Source organism: Eschscholzia californica, unplaced genomic scaffold (assembly GCF_041429995.1).
Source record: "Eschscholzia californica isolate CP2 unplaced genomic scaffold, dmEscCali1.0.p SCAF_2, whole genome shotgun sequence".
Taxonomy (NCBI): Eukaryota; Viridiplantae; Streptophyta; class Magnoliopsida; order Ranunculales; family Papaveraceae; genus Eschscholzia; species Eschscholzia californica.
The window spans coordinates 62,782,388-62,799,321 of record NW_028238309.1 but is presented as its reverse complement, the minus strand read 5'-3'; the positions used below and the strand labels follow the sequence as shown (position 1 = coordinate 62,799,321).

The 16,934-nt window shown below is 37.7% G+C and overlaps 1 protein-coding gene across 19 annotated transcripts; it reads right to left on the bottom strand.

The window, feature by feature from the left end:
• Nucleotides 1–411: 411 nt before the first annotated feature.
• On the bottom strand, nt 412–15,484 carry UBP26 (ubiquitin-specific protease 26). Of its 19 annotated transcripts, none has more exons than XR_015234733.1 (18): nt 15,184–15,484; nt 14,719–14,806; nt 13,801–13,887; nt 13,115–13,711; nt 11,682–11,937; nt 9,906–10,648; nt 9,417–9,525; nt 8,711–8,892; nt 7,511–7,795; nt 7,212–7,419; nt 6,176–6,247; nt 5,617–5,850; nt 3,401–3,664; nt 2,599–2,740; nt 2,066–2,151; nt 1,929–1,967; nt 1,196–1,281; nt 412–881 (listed from the first exon to the last, which is right to left on the bottom strand). XR_015234733.1 is itself a non-coding variant. In XM_086662133.1 (15 exons), the coding sequence occupies exons 3-15, from the start codon at nt 13,878–13,880 to the stop codon at nt 2,057–2,059; spliced, it is 3,267 nt and encodes a 1,088-aa protein (XP_086518259.1). In that variant the 5' UTR covers nt 13,881–13,887; nt 14,719–14,806; nt 15,184–15,308. The 19 variants fall into 19 exon arrangements, 1 of the variants encoding a protein (XP_086518259.1); XR_015234735.1 differs by having other exon boundaries at nt 14,750–14,806; XR_015234743.1 differs by having other exon boundaries at nt 1,856–1,967; nt 14,750–14,806; nt 15,184–15,371.
• Between the last annotated feature and the right edge of the window lie 1,450 nt (nt 15,485–16,934).

Below are 16,934 nucleotides of genomic sequence, written 5' to 3'. Positions count from 1 at the left end.
AATCAAAAGGTATATATTTTTATATGTAGAAAGAGAAGAATCAAAAGGTATCGATAAACGTGAGTTTGGAACGGGTCACCAGTTTGACACTGAAACCCATACCGTTCCTAAACAACATGGGAGCCTCATTTCTAAATGGAGTAACATATTGTTCTCAATCTCCTTCCTTTTGCAGTATAGCAATATGGGTCTCATTTATAAATCGAGGTAAGATGTGGTGCTCAATCTCCTCGCATTTGCAATATATACCGATTAAGCCCCAATGTGACGTAATTTGGTATGTTCAGGAGTCACATCGGCAACTAATAATGATATGAGGTGCTCCGAAATAGTTGACATAGCCCAATAGGAGAACCAGTGGTGTTATGGAAGTCTGTCCCCCAATTATATAATAGGTGTTAAACTCAAATATGATCATAGTTTCTTCGTTTAGATTATCCAACCGTCAAATAAGTCTCAACTTAAAGTAGTTCCGAGAGTATTTCATACAGGCGCCCTAAGGCTTACTACTGAAGTAATTTCAGCCCAACATGGCAAGTACGTGCAACAGGTGCACGGATACAAAAATCACTAGTATATTATATATATACTACTGTATATATTAATCATGTTCATTCAATCACGTTCGAAAAACTCCTGTCAAATATTTACCTCCCAATTATCATCTCCTTGACTTCTTCGGAGACTTGGTAAACGAAATTGTCAAATGAGATTAGTGTTTTTTTCTGCTTACAATGTGCTCTTCAACAAATGATTTAAATCCGACGAAAAAATGTGCAAATAGAAGGGGTGTGCGAGCTCAATACAACAAGATAGTATATCCTCTCTGCAAACCCCAAGGTTGAACAAAACTTTGCTATACAAGCAAGCTGCTACAAAATCTGCAACAACAAAACACAGTCCAAATTAAAAACGAATTAGAAACTTGACTTCATCTCTTGTTTCACTTTCGCTACTACTAGGCATAGTTGTTTACACCGACAAGGGCAACAGTGTTTCTATTTTTTCTTCAATAACATTTTCAGAAGGTCCAAATCAAGTTGGGACATAAATTTGGAAGTCCCGACTCCTCGCCTACAGCTTTTTTCCGAAAGTATTCTTTACAGTATTGACCCCCTGTCCCATAAGATGCACCTGTTGCTGATTAAACAGCATCTGATGGTAATATTGACTGGTGATAACATTAAAAACTTACCTTGAATGTTGAAACTGCTTCAAACTTCCATCTGGATACCACAAACTGAATGTTCTCGCTATAAATAGAGTTTGGACTGCTAGGAACTGTAAGCAAGATCATATCGAAAATAAAACAGCAGTTAGGAGTACTAGAAAAGATGTGCTTTATCTTAGTTTTAAACATGAACAACTGGAGATGAAGTTTCAGTTAGATACGGACAGAACGCGAGTATTTAAGAAAGAGTAGTACTCCATTAAGAACTATTTATATGCTAATTTTGAGCCCGTTTCTATGACTAGTATGAAAGACCTCCAAGTATGCCCAATTAATGTGTTTTATTCACCTATAAGTCGTCGAAAACCAAAGTTGTTAAAGTTACATTTTCTGATGCTTTCATTCTTTAATGAATCTTCTAGCTTATAGTTTCAAATCTTCAGTTGTGGTACATAACTAGATGAGATGCCCTGTCAAATGACTTCGCGCCATTGCCAACTCTGGCTACGTTATCTATTGTCCACTTGAAGGCCAAATGAACCTATTATTACCAGGAAATACTCTCAGGTTCTAACACACTCGGATAATGGATCCATAGTTATAAAGTTGGACCTAAGGAAGAAGTGATCCTGAAACACTTCAATAACAAAAAAGCGACATAGGAGTTGCTAGAATTGTATCTACCATTGAGAAGCTGAAACAACTCAATAAGGACAAAGTGACATGAACAACTGGGACTACAAAGCAGAAATGGTACCTTACAGTATCACTTTGAAGCATCAGGATGTCACCGGTCCTGTAAGTGTAAAAACAAGTAATAAGAGTTAAACGATACAAACAAAACCACTTTGCAGTTTGGCAGAAGAAGAAGATGTAGCATGCTTGTCAAATAACCTCTGTTAAAATAGTTGATGTCAGAAGAGTTCCCCTGAATCCTTCTTCAGTTGGCTGGACTTTCATCTTCTCTTCAATGAGCTCATCTAAACCATTAAAATAGAGAATTATCAAATTTGTAATGCAGGAATGCTTGCATAAAAAGAACGATTGGTATTTCTTTGACCAAGTCGACTCATATCAGAAAATATTTTGACGGTAACTGTTCGTGCTATAAATAAGAATTTTTTGTTTATTAGGTTTCTTCTTATCTTTATTATGCTTATTTACATAATTTGTAGTAAATTCTAGAACATAATCTAGTTCGTAGACTTAATTGTTTAAGAACATTAACATTTTGGGGACTATCAGCTTAAATGTTGGTTTGGTACCCCCAGTTGATGGGACATATCTGTGGCAAAGCAGGCGGAGTCTTATTTATTCACTTCTCACTTCACCATTCATGTATTTGTTTTTCTCGTTTTGTATCAGCAAGCATTACATGTTCATTTTAACAGTCACTGTATTGTTTTCACAAGATAATTTTGAATTACCAGCAATGTCACGATTCTCATGAATTTCGGAATCTCTGACCCAGAGGATATCTCCTGGAAATATATTCATGTCAGCTAGAGTGGCAGATTCCTCATCAATTACCCGGGGACCTTTATGTAGAATTTGATTCTCCTTCACAACCTATCAGATAAGGACCAAGTTACTAAGAATAATATATAAATAACAACCTCAAAGCCACAATGTGTAGTAATTATCAGACTTATTTAATATCTAACACTAACGTAGCATAAGAACTTATTAAGCAACAAGATATATTAAGTATCAGTACCACATCAAAAGCATAAAATAGATAAATCAAGTATACTTTACAACTTACAACTAAAGGAAAAAGTTGACTGAGTCTTGACTCTATGTTGAGATCCTACATAACCCATGCATGCGAGTTGTAATCGCCACAAAATGAAACTTAAGGGCTCGCTTTTACTGGTAGGAGTAGGTAACAAATTTATCCCTATGGTTCCCTTTTTCCACTTTCATGCAACCTTTGAGAACCGCTGTTAATAACATGCCCTAGATTGGAGATCCTACATAAACCACTAATACAAACCGAAGACAACGTCTTACCAAGGTTGGATAGTGAGCCTGGGGTCTAGGTAATTCCAGATCACCATTACTGGATCATAACTGGAAGGCAAGTAGGTTAAAATCTTAGCAAGGATGTAATAGCACTTGATTAGGGGGTTCGCCATGACAATTAGAACATTAATTTGAGTACCTATATAAATTACAAGATAATCCCGTAAGTTTTCAGATGTAAGCAATAGAAATATGAAAGCTTACCCCAAAAGATTCCCATATCATCATCTTCAACTGGTAGACCGACAAGGAACCAGAAACTGTCAAGTTTATTGAGTTGCCAAATGCCGTTTTCCGTGAGCGCTTGGAGGTGCGTCTATCTGGCTCAGAAAGACCAGAAGATGCTTCCAGAACAGATTTTGGTGCTTCCTTGCCACGGACTAGATATACACAGATATCCTCATTGCAATAGTTCAGTTTGCGCACTAATTCATTGCTTTCTCTTTCGCCGATGCACTCCTCGCAAATCTAGTCAAGTTCTAAAGGAAGTTAGAAAAAAAACAAGAACGTAAAGCATTAAGCCTGATGGCCATGGTCTTATCATTTACGCAAGGATTTAAAGCTTCCACTATTGAACTTCATCAGCAAAGCATGTTTAAGAGGTGCTTTTGTCATTTTGATGGGTCTCAAACAACTGCAGGGTACGGCAATATGCATCAACAATCAGTTACCAAATCCAAATTGCACTGGGCACAAGCATTATCACTTCTTGGTTAGTTCATTCAACAGTCCGCATTTTCAGAAAGACAGAACGGATTGATTAGATAGTATCACGGTGGCCATCCTTTTTGTTACTTTATTCATGGTTTAAGAGGATGAACCGCACAGTGCACACTCTTGGTCTCATATGGTATCCGCTTTGAATTGGTACACTATTTTATTCAACGTTGTTATTTTTTGTTCATGTTAATGCTTTTGGGATCGTGTAAGTATCTCTCTCTCTCGTATATGCTCACTACACCAATACTATAACTTTTCTCTCTTTTTCAAGGAAAACCATCGGCATTTTCAAATTTGATTAAAGGCAGGTATCACCATAAACCAGATTGTATCTTATCAGCCCGTTCCCAGTTCGACACTGATTGGTCAGAGGACCTCAACTGGCGCAACAATTGTTCATCGATCACTTGTCGTTACGGATAGAGTAGTAATTTTTAGTAATTCCGGGTTTCAACCTCTACATGAACATGTATCTTACATGTGGTATATCCATTATAACTTTAAAAAGTAAAAGAAGAGAAAAGAAAAGGAAAAGTGGGAAACTGTTATGCGGTATGAATAGGCTAAATAAGTTTTTCTACCACTTCGACTGAAAAGGATATCACTTTTAGTCTCCTACAAAGGCCCTTTTGATCTTACTTTCTTAGACTGAAGGCATACATCTTGACGTTGGGATCAGCTGTATCTCTCGCATGATCCAGCCTTCCAATACATTAATTTTAGCTGAAGTCACGAGTTCAACCATATTCAGGCTAAATGTTGCGCAGAGTTCTGATTACAGAAGATCTCAACACCAAAACTTGGGGTATATAAGTCTATTGGCAAGTAAAGCATGCACACACACACACTACAATGGTTGATATTTAAGCAGTTGGTGTCAGTATAAGCTCAGGATCGAACAAGTGCCGATCCCCAATTCCCACTACCCCAAACCAAGTATCTCGCATGAGTTTTTATTAACTCTTATACATTATATTCTTTTTATACATATGTGGAGTCGGCTATGCTATAAGCTCTACTCTTATAACTCAAATTGGACTGCTACGCTTCAAGATTCAAAATAAAAAAGTAAAACTTCATACGGAACTTCAGCACTAACTGGCCCGGGTTATCTGTCCCGCTCAGATCCACCAGTTATTTGGATGATTCGACGGAACAGAACTACTTAGATTAATATAGCTTAGTTATTTATTCTGTTTATATGAATATTCTAACCCTATAAAAAGTGGGGCAAAGGCAACGCAACGCAAATGTAAGATGAGCCTGTGAGTTATGTTTTTTAGATGTTAGTAGGTGTCTAAGGTGACAAGTGGAACTCCATAGCTAGAGGGCTGAGAAACATATAGACCTAGCGAGTTTAATGTTGTGTTCGATACTTATATTTTGTTGGATGATTACAATCTCAGTAGAGGCATGGGAATAAGAATTTTCATAAAAAAAAAATATACATTTGCGTTGTCTCGGCCAAATCATTTGATCGCTTAGTCATGAGCAATGTGACGCAAGAGAAAAAATACATTCACATCGCCTCAACCACCAGCCAACACAAGGCAGGAGGCTCACCGCCTAGTCTAGCCCTAAAAAGAGACGGCATGTGACCAAGATACCCCAAAACAGAAAAGATGTAACAAGTCTATAATTGCTGTCTTTATCACTTTTTGAACATCATAGTCATTAAGAAAAAAAAATTGAGCCCTTACCAGCGGATAAGTCTTAATAGTAGGTTTGTTAGATTCAACCTCATCAATTGCTTCATCGTTTGAACAAATCAGGTTTGCATCTGAGATTGGTAGCCCTTCACAAGATCCAACTACTTTATTCATCACACACCTACTGAACTCAATTTCAGCAGATAAGCCTTTATTCTCAGTACCTTGCCACTCTTCACAAAAGAACTTCCAGTCACTCTCTGTGATCATTGTCAATCCATCAGTCTGTTATTGAACCAGAATGGTAATATCAGAAACATGACATTTAGTAACAGCAGATTTATGGTGGAAAGAGGTATATAATAAGAATCAAAATTTCAGCTAAAACCACAAAACAGACATCGGGCAGAAACGAGGCATATATTAAGAATCGAATTTGTTCAATTGTAGAGTGGAAGAGAGCTAAAACAACAAAACAAAGAAAACCAAATAGGGTTGTATCAAAAATCTTATTCTAAAATCGTATGCAAGCAATGGCTGTCTAATGTAAAAGAAAAATTATCTTCCAATGTTAAACTAAAAGAAAAACTTACATACTCTACACACTTACAGGAGATGTCTTCTGAACAATAGCGCCACGCTTGCACACAAGGTCGAGAGGCCTTTCTAGTAGTCGTGAATGCTGGTACCCAAAGATGAAGATAAGCACATAATATCGAACACAAAGCAGTAACAGCAGCATAAGAACTTTCTAGAACATCCTCCACAGAAATCAAGTAACCAATACAAGTATAAAACTCCTCATTACATATGCCGTGTATATAAATATCACAGATAGGTGTTCCCATCTGTCATGTACGTGCATTTTTCTTTTTACCTATATTAATCTATTCCTAAGTATTACAGCTCATCTGAAATCAAGTTACCAAAGACTTTTTTTTACGATGTAATAGTTGGAACAGTTGTCCTATGCTGAAAAAGGCCCTGACTACTCTGACTGGTCTCCAATTAGTAGCTAGTCCAAACTTAACCGACATGAGTAGTTCTACTTAGCTTCCTAAGTTATTAAACCAATATAATCCCCAACTAGAGTTGGTAGATGTCTAAGTTATCCCCAAATTAGTAATTATTAAACTTTATTTTCTATTCTCTTTTTATCGAAAAAATAACCATCTTAGACTCGTCATGGTTATAAAATTTCTAATGAGTAGATATACACGAATTCCGAGCAAACCACCTATTCAATTGTTATTTATTATTTGTCGCTTTTGGAATTGGGGCAGATAGTTGATAAACTGAATAAGCAGATTTAGACTGGATATTTAGTTTAACTACGTGGTAATGATATAGAATAATATTGATGAGTTGTTTTGCGTCAACACGACTTGTATAGTTTTATGTAGAGACAGGCACCTTATCTATACAATAACGATCTCACTCTGCAAGAAAGATTCGTAACTCGCAACCCATTCCGACTTTTACGACTTAGCATTTAGCGACACAGACTACGTGTTTAAAATTCTCTGAAATAAGATACTACATATTAAAGATGGACCTGTGTTAGTGCATGTGTGTGAAACAGAGAATATGTGCACGTCCATGTCTGAGTGTGTGTATCCGTGAAAGCATGCAAAGTTATTACTTACTTTTTCACATGTAAGAGAATCGATTACGTCCTCTAGACGATCAGGTTCCACATATGAAGAAATGTTCTTCCCACTTGCTGCGATGTAACTTCTCCATTTGGTTAGCCATGAGGAAGGTAGTAGGTAATACTTCCAACCTGGATCAAGCGCAATACTTTTTCCAAGAAATAATTTCTCGTGGTTTTGGCGTTGCTTGAGCTTAGCTGCTCTGCATAATTAACATGGAAATCAAGCCTCTGAGCAACTATATAAAATATATACCATTAACTTATTAACCATTAACTTATCAATCACACTACCTAAGAGTATCTTCCAAGCATGCCACTTCTGTAAGTTCCACACTGCATATAGCGCATGTTTCTGAATCAGAAGGAAATGTTGAACAACCCAAAGCATCATCAGGTTTCACTGCATTGGCAGTTTCGAAAAGAAAGAGCCAAAAAACCTCGGGAACTAACAAACGCTTAGCTCCAGAAGCTTCTTCTGGCATAAGTTCTCCGTGGGGGCACCTAATTGAAGCAGTCGGGCCAGTATCAGCTTCACATGGAAAATCTACATTCTTTCTCCTTAACCACTGTAACAACCTGTAAACAACCCAAGTAAACAACAAAAATATTTAACATCCTATAAACTTCGCAGAAAAAAGGAAAGAACTTTGACGAGACATAGAAGGAAAACGACAAACTGTATCCTATGATTCCAATTCCACCAGACTGCAAAGCCCGGATTCGGGTTGGTAATTGGTTAGACAGTGTAGTGTCTCTCCCTCGATGGAGGAGGATAGAAGGGTATAAAAATACAACCTGGATAGAATTACTTTGGTTGAAGTCGTGTTACGAGGCATTATCGGGTGTGGGCACAAAGGGCCAAAGCTACCAGGTCAAGAATGTGTGGATTGGAGGTTCCTTTAAAGTCTTTTTTTTTTCTGCCGGTTTGCTGGAAGGAAACATATTGCCATGGTTAATTGTCTTAAAGAAGCGGGTTTTCCTTTAGAAGATGCATTTTATGTGTATGCAATGAGGAATCTTGTGTTATCTTCTTTTGTCATGCCACTTCATGGCGTATTTGGTGTTCCTTTGCCTAGGTTTGGGATTTCTTCGTCATTTAGAAGGCATTTGTAAAATCTTCTCCTTCATTGGAAGAAAACATGTATTAAGAAGAAAGTCTTAAATCTTTGGAGACTCGCGCTATCTTGGCAACGATTTGGAAGGAGTAAATGTGGAGTCCGAGGTTATCGACATTGCCTGCTGGAAGGAAACATTGGCATCTATAGGAGTCGTTTAGGGATTTTACAATAAAACAATGAATAAGAAAAACAATTCAGAATCAGTTGTTCTGGATTCTGGTTATCAATGGATCAGCCCTGCCAAATTTTGGACATATGACTGGAATTATTATCATTAATAAGCATACAGAAACTGAAAAAGAAGAAAAATAGACAATCAATAAAGAAATAATATCATCAGCGAAAATAGTTTGAAAAGCAATAAGAACCATACCAAGCCCTTGATACATAATACAAGCTTCCATCCAAAGACTTCCCAGTAAGCGCAGCCTCGGCGATTTCCTTAAAAGAGGATCGGCGGTCCTTATAGTCATTGGAGCGAACTACAGTTTTCGCCGCGTCCATAATGCAATCAGTGCAGAGGTGACTATTGGCTAGTGTTGGGCCACCACCATACTAGAGTTGAAAGTGCCCAATGAAATCACTATTCAAGTCAGTAAGTAGACAAGAGATAAAGGCACAGGACAATCAATCCAGATCTCCAATATACATGGCAGGCAGAAGAGGTCAAACAAGAACTAATAACTCCATAAGATACCGATGCAAGTATTGTGTGTAATACTAATTCCTAAACCTTACTCTGTATTGTTCTTGCTAAAGAAAAATCAAAATAAGTTTGACAATCTTATTATTGCCTGTGAGAGTATTAACATAAATGTGTCAGAAAGACACACACGCTGCCATGCCTAAGTAAGCAATAACTCCAGGTACCCTATCTTCAAGCACTTTCCTCCAACTCTTATACAGACAATTACATCCTAAATCATATATATCACTTTTACATATCTAACTTCCTAATAATCACAAACATATGGAGATGCATGGCCCCCACAAGTATGAAAAAGAGGAAAACGAACCTAGATGAGAATGAACCATAATATTGGAAAAATAAATATCACAGGTTTTGATCCACTTTATACCTTAGAAAGCAACCTGGTCCAAGCTTCTGCTGACAAACGCTTCATAGATCCGATCTTTGAAAAGGAGATTTTTCCATGCGAGCACTGAATTGCGGTGTTGTCAATAACACTACAAGAAATCACAATGTACTTCTCAGTCCTCAGATATTGTAATACCAGCTTTCACAGATTTATAACAGCAGAAATACTGTTCTAGTTGAATGGTCTATGATGTACTTTACCCGCATCAAGAAATTCCTAAATTGTGAAACTTCCAACTTCCAAGAGTAGTAGAAGAATGATAAGATTGGGAAAGTCAAACAATCATGCGAAAGAAGTCAAGCACTTTCTAAAAAGATTTCTGTTTTTCTATATGACATTAACATCTGAACTTATGAAAGTTACCACATACTTACTGTGCATAACAACTACATATAACTTATCGAGCATGGCATGACTATGGGAAGAAAAACAACGGAACAATAACATCTCATTGAAATAGATACTTACGAAGGACAAATGTTATCAGCCCACTGGTGAAGCCAATCTGTGGAAATCCAGAAGTAAGGCTCTTCTGCTGAACGAACAGGAGCATCAGAAAGAATTGATCTCACTTCTTCTCTCTGTTCAGTAATTCTCTCCAACTCCTTCTCCTTTTTTAGCTTGTACTCTTGACAAATTAGGGTATATGATGCATTTAATCCCTTTAGCTCTTCATAAAGATGATCTGGAAGACACTTATCATGGTGTTGTTGGGGCACAAGCATCTGACATTTTCCTGTATCTTTGAAGCCTTCGTCAGAACTTGGTGTAGTTTTTCTAAGATGATACATCAACATGTATGCATCAGCTGATGAAAAAGTCTCCGCCTGATAAACAATACGCGAAGAAGATGATGGTAGTTGAGCAGCCTTAACATGATTCCCATTTGAAAAAGCCACTTTTTCATAGCTAGACGGCTGCAACACTGACTCAGTTGGCACTTGTTTCGCAGAAGAACTGGACGAGCGTTCTCCAAATGGGTGCAAACCCAACTTAGAGACATTCTCGTCATCAAATTCCCACCACACCCCTGTACGTTCGTCCTTAATAATTGACACATAATGACCACTACTTACAGCAGTTCCTTTATGGACCAATATAGCTGACAAATCATATATTAAGTCCGACTGGGAGGGCTCACACAATCTCTGTCCCATATGCAGTTCTCCAGGAAAACTAAATAGCGAAGTTATTTTCTTCTTTGTGGTGGTCTGGAGAACAGAAACAAAAAGAAATCTATTGGAGACAGTAACAACAATTGGTAAACTAACAACTATATCAAAGAGATTGCCAAAGTTTAGCAGTTGACTGCCAATTCGAATTGAGATGTTCAAGAAGTCAATCAACAAAAATACAGGGTTGACCCTGTGAACTTCAGAATATTGGTTCATAAAATAACCATTTAAAAAGGAAAATATGGAAAGTCGGTCAAGGAATCAAATGATTTCCACCTTTCACGGGTTTGGAAACAAAAGCAGAAAAAAGAAAACGAGATAAGAAAAATATATTGCTCAAGCAACTAATCAGGGTTGCCTAATCCAGAGAGGAACAATAAGACATAAGATCATTGGACATCAATCCCTGTATCACATAGTCGTCGTACAATCTCGGAGAGGACATCATACCCTCTTACTAATATGGCGGTGCAACACTAAAAGACTTCACAGCAAAAACCCCAAACATATAACAAGCAAAAAGGAAAAGTTTCAGGTACTTGGTTCATCAAGTTGCATTGGTGAAGCTATATCAGACTGATGGACTTTACTTCGATTAATCTTTCAGATGGCCAACTCTTCCTGGACCGTCTATAAAATAATGTTAATATAGAAAAGGATGATGTGCAGCAGGAAATGATTACAGCAGGAAATGTTATACGTGTCAATGAAACAATGAAGTGTTCCACTTCAATCAATCCAACAGCACAAGCAACACGAAAGAGAGTGACTTTGTACATCAAAACCTTGCAAAGCATTCCCAAAATTGTCATTCTGGTGTTAATGGAGTGATAATTGAGATGCTGATGAGTTTTACACTCTATAAGCCTTATTGTTGTGGTTTTCAGCAAGTTTTAGAGGAGCACGGGGAGCTAAAGGACCTTTTAAGCAATAATGTTTTAAAACAGGACATAGTGCTGCTGGTTTGATTTCAGTTCATGATGAAGATTTGAACAAACCAAGAAATGCAAAGAAAAAACCAATTGGGCAACCAAATTTCTGCATATCTTTTTGAACAATTACAAAGTACCTTTGGAAGGAAAACATAACGCTTCAGCTGGAAATTAAGAAAACCAGGAAGTGTGCGCAGCTTAATACATCTGGTAGCATCAACTCGTGTGCCACAGGACTCGCAGAAATATTGATTATCTCCACATAATTCTTCCACGCTCAGGTAATCTTCTAAACTCTCGTCTAAACTCTTCAAACCCTTGATGTTTAACTCCAGTTCATAAAAGTCTTCCATCTTTGATGAAGCTTCAGAGTCTTGTCCACACCTTGAGCACCTGTTAAAGTAAATGAGTCATTTTAACAACCAACATATCTTTCGATATGGCTACTTTGAGGTACATTTGAGTCATTTTAACAACCACGAAATTGCAACCGTCTTATCTCTATAATGCCCATCCCTAATACTCCTGATGAACCTGCAGAAATAGGTTTCATATGACCCTCGGACCACACAGGCTTCTAGTGGGACCATTTGCTTCTATATGGATGCATCACCTTTTGATGATAATCACACACATGTTTACATCACATTAAGTGTAGTGTACAACTAGCATACCCGATACTCACATGGTTACCTACAGCGTCTCGGTACCCGTCCCGCCTACTGGAGTGATCCGCGTACCAGATAATATCGGAACAGACCTATTGCACGGCCTTAGTCCTCTAAATCTGGTCCGGTTTATCATCAGAAAAAACACCTCATGACCCTAAGCCCCAAAACCATGAATTTTCGCATTGTAGGGGATACGCATTATTATTTTTCATTTAAAATTGTTATTTCTACAGTGATCACTTGTGAGTGTGACACCTCTAAAGACCACACTGGCGAGAACATTTAAGCGGCAAAGTTTGTATTTAGATTTATGGCACTGGAAGCCACACCAACCCCTGCCCTTAACTGCTGAAGAATAAAGCACCATGCGAAAGGTTTTAGAAGTTGAGAACATCACAGAAAATCACATAAAACGGTCCTAGACACTAGATATGATCGAAACTTCTACCAACACCCCAAACCCCAAAATGAATAGTAATCTCACTTTGCATATTTTCACCTTAAGGTCCTCAGGGTTAAGGAATTTCTTGATATCACTCCAGGGCTGATAATTACTTTGACATCTCTACATGAATAAACTGAAATAGGTATCTTGTCCCCCTTTTAAGGACTAAAAACTCGGTTCAGTCACTTGTCTCTATGGCTCAGGTCTCGTGTGAATAATCAGAGAAAGGTTATCTAAAACTAGAGATGCTGAGTAAAATAAACTGCAACAGTCGCATCCAGTTTTGACCTTTTCTACTTGTATCTGGGAGGACCGGAACCTCGTAGTTGTGTCAAATAGCCATATCCTTTCTATGTGATACGTTTCTACCATGTAACCGTGTAGCATTACTTAAATATGATAATTTTAAAATTAGATAATAACTTGAATTCACGAAGAAACTAGTTAATCTTACCGAGTCACATGTGAAACACGTCCACGAAAAAGATCCTGAACAATGGTTCTTGCCTTGGAAATGTTGGACTTTCTTAGAGAGCGCTCCAATAAAGAAAGGAGTAAAGTGAGGAATTCATGGCTGTCCTGCTGGACACCATTGTCTATCTCCAATGTCTTGATGAATGGAGCTGAATCAATAAAAGCCATTCCACTGGAATGCAACTGAGCAAATAATTTGGCAAGTTCATCCAGTACAGGATCTTGTTTCAAAAGATCAGATTCAACAGAAAAAACACCTTCCCTGAAAGATGAATTCATGTAAAGGCACTGAAGTATGCTATTAGCATAGCACGTTGCACCAAGATTTGTTAAACCCACAGGTGAGTCTGTGGAAGCACGAAGATCCTTGCTTGGGTCTGGACCTAGAGCAAGGATAATATCTGACATCTTCTGCCAAAGGCCTGACTTTCTAGTTCCATTAGGAGGTGGAACTAGTCCGCAAAAGCAATTTGGGTTGTCTTTTGAGTTTACACGGCATCCTTGACAGACAGGCTTTGAGAGCATATATAGCTGATCCATATCATCCTTGGTTACCTCGCCAGTCATGTGAATTTTCCTACATATGATGTAAATGATATGAAACAAAAGCAGTAAAACTATGTCGAACAAGAAGAAAAAGATGAAGAAGAAGAAGAAATGCCAAACCTCAAGATTCCTGTAGAAGTCTCAACTTCCTCTCCATACTTGTATCTTTTACTTTTATTGCGGGTAGTTGGCCTACTCATTTTATCACTGACCAACCAACAATCACAAAATTGATAAGAATATCTTCATTAGAAGTTAGAATCAAACAGACCACACATATCAAAAGGATCAAAACATTTCATACATATATATATACCCCTAAAATTGACTTTCTACCATAGTTGCATAACTCAAGAAGTATATCCCGTAGGACCTGAACAAACTTAAAAGGTTGTCTTTTGTAGTTCTGCAATCCTGTTAATAGGATCACAAGATCCACAAAATAGTTTTCAAAAAAACTTATAACAGAAAACAATCAAAACGTGCCCAAGCTTCGCATAATTAAAGGCAAGAGAGCATAATTTCATTCAACTCCCTCAGTTTTCTAATTTAATCAAATTATTCAAAAAAAAAAACTTCTCACAAAACGAACAAGCAAAATAGTCGTTAACAAAATAATCTATCAGGTTACTAGACAAGGTATAGCCCGCGCCACAACACGGCCGAGTCCCTTGAGCATGGTGCGCGGGTGAGCATGGTGCGCGGGTGAGCATGGTGCGCGGTCCATCACTCCATAACATAGTGTACTTGATTGCATTCGCCTAATTCTACCATCTTAACTTCAAAAATGCGCTGCAATGTCAACACTAGACAACATAACACCCCAAATCACCGCATATGCTATTAGTCATTATACTCGTCATTCGTGTTCTTATTCTGAACCATTAGTTACTCTAACAAGTACATCTGTTGATAATAAATTTACCCTTGCAGGTGAAATTCATCTATGCAATTGCCAAATGAAACAATTAAACTTTGAAAATCATTGTACTTAAATTACTCAATTATCAAACTTCGTAAAGTCATAATCAAACTTACAAATAGGATTAATTGAAATAGAGAGAGAGACCGTTTTGTATTCTTCCTTGTTTGAAAAGGTTCCCTTGCCAGCAGCTACAGAAATAAACTACAGCATAAACAATCAAAAAGAAACCAGTTAAACATACTTCATTCATCTTCAAACTCAACCCTAAATGGTCAACTAGTTTAACAAACTGCAATTCTGATTCCCTCTTCTAGTACTTACGTAAAACCCTAGAACGATCCTAAGCAAAATCTCAAAAAGAAAACGTAAGAGCTGTAAGAAAATCAAAAGGCCCTAAAATGTTCTGTCATGCTGAAAAATCAAATAATGTTCATTCAATCAAAATGTAAGAGGCATGATCAATCAAACCATAAGCTAGGTTGTATAAGTAGTAATGGAAAAACCCCAATTTGAGTACGAGCAATCAATCTAATGTGAAAACCCTTTGAAATTGATGACGAATAGGTGAAAAGTTTCACCTTAGAGATGAGAATGCAAGAGGAACCCTAGGTTTGTCTTTTAGAGAGGTTTTCTAGAGAGAGAGGGGGAGGTTCTGTGACTTCTAAGTTCTTGGGTTTATTCTATTTTGGCCCCTAGAGATGACCTTCGGAGACGGCCGGGATGTTACCGCTTGTGTGCAATAGGTTACTAACTAGTAACGTATATCTTCGCGAAATAAATACGAGATACGTATTTTAATGGTGGTGGATCACGCAATAACGTTCAGCGGTAGGATGACCTTGTACGTGTGAGTGGCAATTGCGTTACACATATTTGTGTAATCCTTACATCAAGGTGGGTAAGCATTTAACAGCTAAAGGTTGGATGCGTGGATAGTGACTTAGGCTATTATCGAGTTTTGTTACAGGACTTTTTCGCTTAATGGATGCCCAACCTACTGGCGTGCCTCGCGGATTTTATCCTTACGAAGAGATTGGACCTTGATTTTTAAGGGCACCTCGTTAGACGAATATTTTCCCATATGATTTATATTGCATTTATATATTTTTTCACGTTGCATTTGTTCTACCTTTATCGTTTATGTATATTAAGTCATTTTGTAGACGTTATAATTTATCCAACTTTGATACAATGAATATTGATGGCATACTTTTCTTACTTAATATGAAGGATGACACGTAGTTTACAAATAAAGATAAAGAAAATGATCATGTGTTAATGTACATGTCTTTCTCAGGTCGAAGCCATCCTCGAGGGTTTCGTGGTTGGTCAGCCACAAGAAAAATTCGTGCTCGGCTAGCAACGAAATGTTTTCTGGCTAACCAAGAAGAAATTCTAGTATAGTTAGGAGACCCTCGTCGAAGTTTTTTTTTGAATAATTCGATTTAATTGAAAAGGGAAAGGATATGTATAGTTAGCCTGGAAGGCTAAGAAAGCAAAAAAAACGACAAAAACAAAAGCAGAAAGAGGCATGAAATTACATTAAAAAAAAAAGTCTCCCAAGATTCAACCAGCTAACAAAAGAGATGGTCTTAGCCCAGGCCAGATTTTTGCTTCACTGATAAATAAGAATTTAGCTTAAAAGAAAATCTTGTCTGGCGAAAAAGTTTTATCTCTTAAAATGACCTCGTTTCCTTCCATGCCATTTCAGGCAAGGATACAATCAACCATAGAATTTGAAAGACTCACATGATGCCTAAGCTAGAAGTGAACTTTTCCCGCACCCTATAGGTCACAACACAAGAGATGAACAAGTAGGGAGGTGATTCCTCTGAAATGCCACATAAGGGACATCTGTTAGGGGTTGTAAGCCCTCTTCTCCTAAGGAAGTCTATAGTGGGGGGTTTTCCCAAAACAACAGTCCCAAGAAAAAGATTAACTCTCATATGGATGTTATTCCAAATGTTTGAAAAGATGTAGGATTGAGGGGAATTGTCTTGAGATAATAGAAAATATGTAGATTTAACTGTCATATCAGTAACCTATGAAGAAATCCAAACTCTAGTGTCCTCTTGCTCTGAAAGAGTCACCTGATTTAGGGAATCCAAAAGAGCATTTCCCTCACTAATCTCCCAATCATTCAGGTTCCTTCTCGATTCCAAAATCCAAGAACCAGAGGAAGAATAAAAAAATCAAAGGCAGAGCTATCTTTAGCAGTGAAGAGGTTATATATAGTGGGGGAAGCAGACTTTGAGAGGGGCGTCCTTCGACCAAATGTCCAACCAAAAACTTGTGCACTTGCCATTGCCAATCTTGAGCTTAGTAAAAG